This window comes from Epinephelus moara, chromosome 2, assembly GCF_006386435.1.
Source record: "Epinephelus moara isolate mb chromosome 2, YSFRI_EMoa_1.0, whole genome shotgun sequence".
NCBI lineage: Eukaryota > Metazoa > Chordata > Actinopteri > Perciformes > Serranidae > Epinephelus > Epinephelus moara.
This window is the reverse complement of record NC_065507.1, coordinates 39238381-39244758: the sequence shown is the minus strand read 5'-3', so window position 1 is coordinate 39244758 and position 6378 is coordinate 39238381. Positions and strand designations below refer to the sequence as shown.

General features: G+C 39.0%; 1 protein-coding gene across 1 annotated transcript in view; it reads left to right on the top strand.

Annotated features, from left to right (window-relative positions):
- Positions 1 to 2427, top strand: part of LOC126397529 (dehydrogenase/reductase SDR family member 13-like) — a 16751-nt gene extending 14324 nt beyond the window's left edge. Inside the window, exons 3-5 of the mRNA XM_050056386.1 lie at positions 241 to 364; positions 535 to 861; positions 1980 to 2427. Coding sequence (XP_049912343.1) covers positions 241 to 364; positions 535 to 861; positions 1980 to 2239 — 711 coding nt within the window. The 3' untranslated portion in view covers positions 2240 to 2427. The remainder of the gene's footprint in view (positions 1 to 240; positions 365 to 534; positions 862 to 1979) is intronic.
- The last annotated feature ends 3951 nt before the right edge of the window (positions 2428 to 6378 follow it).

Below are 6378 nucleotides of genomic sequence, written 5' to 3'. Positions count from 1 at the left end.
TTACTAGAGCTACCTGATAATAGCGAGTTACAGTAATCCAGCCTAGAGGTAACAAAAGCGTGGACCAATGTTTTATATATATATGTGTATATATATAAATATATATATATATAATATATATATATAAATAAATAAATATGTATATATATATATATATATATATATGTTTTCATCAGTAATGTTCAGTTCTGTTAGATGTGTGTACTACAGCCAGACTGAGACAGCATATATGTCCTTCAGGAGAGTGGGAACAATCAGGTGGTGTTCATGCAGTTGGATCTCGCGAGTTTCAAGTCTGTTCACAGCTTTGCTGAAATTTTCCTGAAGTCTGAACCCAGACTGGACATCCTCATCAACAACGCAGGTGAGGATGGTAAAATGCTGTGGATTATCCCTCCTTGGTACATTATTATTTCAACGTAAAAACAAGATAAAAATGCACAGGTAAAGGAAACAAAATCAGTTACATTTGTCTTTATCACAACAGTGCTGTAAAATTGAATTACACTGACTGATTGAACCCCTCTGTTTCAGGTGTGATGGGTCCAGGATGTACCGAGGATGGATTTGGCATGGCGTTTGGGGTTAACCACCTGGGTCACTTCCTGCTTACCAACCTTCTCCTGGAGCGCCTGCAGCAGTGTGGTCCCAGTCGCGTGCTCACTGTGGCCGCACTGCTGCACTGCTTTGGCAGCGTTGACTTCCCTCTGTTGGCTTCCAGGAAGGACTTAGTATCTGGTCAGTCCACCTGGCACAACTTTCAAGCCTATTGCAACAGCAAGCTGTGTAATGTGCTGTTCACCAGGGAGCTGGCCAACAGGCTGGAGGGTACCGGTGTCACCTGCTACAGCCTCCACCCAGGTCAGTGCCTTCTGCACATTTTATAAAGGAATGTTGGCTGAGGTAACAGATCCTCTGGCAGTTATTTTAGAAGTTAAAACCAAGCTGGGAAGCATTTTCATTTGCACTTGTCTCTTCTGTTTTACAGTTTCAAGTCTGTTGTGCCCCTCACCACTGCACACAAGTCCACAAGGCTTTTAGCTATTTTAATGCTAACAAGAAATGACAGAATGTTGACATCTTTCAATCAGACCACATAGTTTAAATCGTCAGAGAATGTTAGTGAAAGTGAAGAGCACTTATTTTCTTAAGCTGTTTTCAGATATGGAATAGATTGCATTACTGGCTTCACCTATTTATTACAATGATGGCCTTCTGTTGTAAATGTATGTAAATGTGCCATTATAGCTTCATTTAGACATGACATACGCAGGAGACACAGTACTAGTGTGATATTGTCACCTGTTGCACGAGAGGAAGCATGTCACTGCTGAAAAACAGCAGTAGTTGGAAAAAAAAAAAGTCAGCATTTTTTCTTGTTAACAGGCTGAATCAGTGATGGATTTTAATTCAGTTGAAGCCTTAATTAAAGATATACTACAGACGATTGTAAATCACTGTTTGTAAACACTGAAAAAGAGAGTAAAAGCCAACCCCAGATTCACTCTCGTTTGGCATTTTGCCTTATGCAGGTGGGACACAGGTAATATCGCAAAAGTAATATTTGCTTTTTTCTTTGCATTTTGACTTCGCAACTCACTATCCTCAACTGAAAGCATCTGGTGATATCTGATGATGATATGCCAGTCATTATTAACACAGTGGCAGCTTCTCACAGTGGCATCAACAGATCTTCAAAAAATCATTTAATTGTCTCACTGTACAGAGTGTACAGTTTGCTTTTAGTCTTTAAATCAGGAAGCGAACTACATTTTCTAGTCATAGTCATTGTTGTTCACACTTGTTGTTGCTTAAGTATCAAGGACCCCCAGTATGGCTGCCACTAGATCATATTAATGTCAGAACAGTATCTGAGTGTACATCTTGCAACTGAAAGAACAAATTACCTGTAAGCCAAGCTGTGTTTGACAGTAGCCATGAAGCCAGACCTTATACGTTTGTATCATCTCCTCTTCCAGGAGTCATCTACACAGAACTGTGTCGCAGTCTGAGCCTGTGGCAGCAGCTTCTCCTGATGCCCTTGGCCAAGCTCTTCTTCCTGGATCCTGAGGGGGGGTCCCAGACCACCCTGCACTGTGCCCTGCAGGAGGGCATTGAGTCCTTCAGCGGACGCTACTTCTCTAACTGTGCACTGCAACAGGTGGGAGCCAAGGGACGAGATGATGCTCTGGCAAAGAAGCTGTGGGAATTGAGTGAGAGGTTAACTGGTTTATCATAACAGACTGAATCCTAATCCAGTGTGATCGCTCTGTGCCTTATGGTCTGTTCCTTTAAGGGCTGGTTTCTAATGGTCTTATACATGTTTGACATAGGGAACAGAAAGCAGTGCAGTGTTTTACTATTTCTATTATCTGCATAACCTTACATTTGTTCCTGTTGTTTAATAAATGGCAGTTATCCACAAAGACATGTCACGATTGCACTTGTGGTTCAAGCACATTTTCTTACTGAAATGTTACTCGGCCAGCATGAAGAAAAATTGCTTTTGGGTAAATGCTCCATCAGACTAGAAAGTGCCACTGCAAATGTCCTTCCTCTGCTCTAAATAAATGGTGCTGGCTCCTCAGTGACATTTGCTGTTCTTACTGGACAACACGTTAGCACAGTTAATCCAAGATAACATATTATATTTATACCATTTACTTTTGTCTCACAACTGTCTGCAAACCATTCCACATCTCATGTGGAGCAGTTTATACCACAAAAGGGGAAATAATATGAAACGAGATATGCAACGCGGCTAATATGATAGCCGAGAGGTCAGCCTGTCAAGACAGTTTGGTCAAAGGTACAAATTCACACATTAGAATCATAGACTGTATAAAAAAGATGGACAATATGACAGTCCCTCAAAAGTGAAGCCAAAACATCTGAGTCACCCCCAGTGGCTGGCTGCAATATAGGTCATAAACTCCGCCCCCTCCATGTTAGTGGATGGGAAATGAGCCAATCTAAAAACTCAAAGTACATGTCTGTTCTTATCACGCTGATGTTTGTTTAAGTCTTCCTTTTTTTGATGTGTGGTTATAATTATTATCTGATGCAATAAAAAGGGGATTGATATCATGATTGACAGCTCTGTGTGACAATTGGTGTGCTTGCTAGCAATGGTGCTGCTCATAAGGCCGGCTGTGGTTCAGAGGCGGAGCAGGTTGTCCACTAATTGGAAGATCGGCGGTTCAATCCCTAGCACCTTCTGTCTGCATGTCGAAGTGTCCTTGGACAAGATACTGAACCCCAAATTGCTCCCGATGGCTGTTCGGTTCCACCAGTGTGTGAGTGGGTGAATGTGACATAAAGTGTAAAAGCGCTTTGAGTGGTCAGAGGACTAGAAAGGCGCTATACAAGTGTAGCCCATTTACCATTCTTGATTGGGTTGTACAGATGTTTGGGTGGTAACTCTGCACCACAGAGATTGCTACTGCTTAGACTCTGGCTCCAAATCACATCAGCAGTGCAAGATGGCAGTGGCCGTATCCGGGATATTTTGGCTTCATTTTTGTACAGTGGGGGTACAGCAGAGATGCACTGTCCCTTTTTTATGTACAGTCTATGGTCAAAATTCACCAAAGTTTAAATCTTCATAAAACATTAGGACATATTTTGTTGACAAATCCACTGATGAGGGCAGTTCCATTGAAATGAACTGCTTTCTATCACAATTTTTAAATCATGATATTTTGGCTTGACTGGGCCCCAATGTGAGATGTCTACCAACTATCAGCACCAGTGTGGTGTTTTACAAACTACTACTACTTTACTACTTCATCTTCAAGCTGTACTGTAGCACTTAAAACTTAAAATATTTATGATGCTGTAAATGCTGTGTCAGCAGCAGTGGTGGAGGAAGTATTCAGATCCTTTACTTAGTACTAATACCACATTGTAAAAATACCAATAAAAGTTCTGCATTGAAAATGTTACTCAAGTAAAAATATGTAAAGATGATCAGGGAATTGTATTTAAGTACTAAAAGTAAAAGTACTCATACAGAAGCATTTTAATAAATTTAATAAATAAAAATAATTAAACTAATTCAAAGGAAAGCAGCAAGTCCTCATATTTGAGAAGCTGGAAATATGAAATGTTTTTCGCATAAAAAATGACAAACAATTATCAAAATAGTTGCCAGGGTAGGGTAATCATTTCAGATGCACTTGTAGATTTCCATTTAGTTTGTGTGCAAAAGTCTTAATTTGTAAAGTTACTAAAATGATCAGATAACTGTAGTAGAGTAAAAAGTATAATATTTTTTGTAGTGGTGCAGAGGCAGAAAGTGACATGAGATCAAAATACTCAGAGTAAAAGTACCTCAAATTTGTACTTAAGTACAGTACTTGAGTAAATGTACTTAGTTACAATCAAGCACTGGTTAGCATAGGGACACAGTAACTGAAATTACAGTAATTGGGATAAGTGGAGAAACTATAGTAGTGCTTCTTTAGCCCACAAATTTAATAATCCAATCATTTTATGTTCCTCAAATTTAAAACTTTAGTTTGCTTTTGTTGGGCAACACTTTGTGGACGGTGAAAACGAGAGGCTGTTTTTTTTTTCTCTTATCTTGGTGAAAGTGCTCTAGACCATTTGTAAAATTCTCAAACGCAAAAAAAAGAAAACATTGGTAAATTCCAGAAATCAATAAGTTTGAACCAAATAACACCAAATCATAGACACGGCCAAAAATAGAGAGAATTTGTTCGTATATCATTTCTTGCATGAATCTCAATATCACTGACTCTCGGTGGTTGGAGATAATTTTCACATTCTGCTGCTGTCGATGACCCTGTTGTGTTAAACCTGTGCTAATAAAGTTTGTTCACTCCTGAGACAGTATAAAGTGAGTTATTGAAGAACAGAGAACAAAACTGCAGATTTTGTTTTATTTTTTTTTTATGATCTGCCACATCGCTCCTTGTTTCTACATGTCCAGTGGTTTTCCACAGAAGGACAGACGGCTGTGCTTGTACCAGATTTTATCAGTGATTGTCATCTTCAGCTCTGATTGCTATTGGTCACAAATTCCAGCCATTCAAAATATGTCACTTACAATAACAGATGACTCAAAAAACTATCCAACCTAGTTAGAATGACTCTGCAGAAATCAGCGAATTACATGGGAACTGACTTTGACCTAACTGCAGTAGGTAACTTTTACATAAAAGACAAATTGCAGAGGTATATAGGTTGAAGTCAGTGACTAACTATTTAACAACACAAGGAAATGTGTTTTCTGTTAGGGAGGTTTGGGTAATATCTTGTTAGAGGTGGTGGGGTGTGTAGGAGGAACACCCCTTTTGAACTTCCCCTGAACCGGGATTATAAATGAACAGACCAACAAGAGACCATCGAGGGTCAAATGTTTAGGACAAACGCTTCTCTCAGCCATATGCCAAGAAAAGGTAAAAAGGTCACTTGAGACTCCTCTTCCTCCCTGTCACCCCAGGAAATCACATCCTCCACTCTCTTACCAAGTGTTTCTGTTGTAACAGACTTGAAATGTCTCTTGGAAGTAAAATTATACATTTTATCTATGTTTTAACATTGTAAGATTGTATAATCCTTGTTTGTTAGTTGAATGATGTTTTTTTTATCTTGTAAACCAAGATATCAGAAAATTACGAGTTAAGCTTTTTAATCCCTCATCTAACATGGAGCCATACTGCCATCTTGTGACGGTAGTTAAGCGGGATTCCCTTAAGGAGTCCCATAATATATTTAGAGTTAAAATATAGTTGGATTGATTAATCAACTTGTTTTAATGAATATGTGCCTTCTCATTCTGTTTTATTACAACTGCAACTTAGTCTAGAGTGTGTGTATACGAAACAGTTTATACCTGTGTTCCGCTGATATATGCGGTATAATAATCATATTAAATTTAATTTGATGTTAAGAGCCGATTTTGACCATAATGGGAAGAGTATGTGTCTATTGCGCGTAACTTGCTAAAGTATATAATCTCACAAATTAAAGTTTCATTAAAAGTTCATTAAATTTCCTCCGAAATAAAGTAATGTCTAGACTAAGAGGCCTGCCCCACTTCAAGGGGCGGGATAAAACAAGTGAGCTTGGCGCATCTCAACACTCTTTTTTTTCTTTACTCTCTTCACTCTTTCCTGTCTCATCTCTTACTCTTTTTAGGGTCGGGGCAGCTAAGCTGCCAGGACACTATTGTAATCCTTCTTCTTCTTCTTCTTCTTCTTCCGAGGAAATCATACTTCCCATGGGTGAAAACTCACCAAACTTTGCACAAAGGTCCAGTCTCATGCCAGATATCCTCAGCTGTAAACTCAAGCCAATAGTCCTGATGGTGGTACTACAGCAAAAGTTCAAAACTTTGAAAATTCATAACAA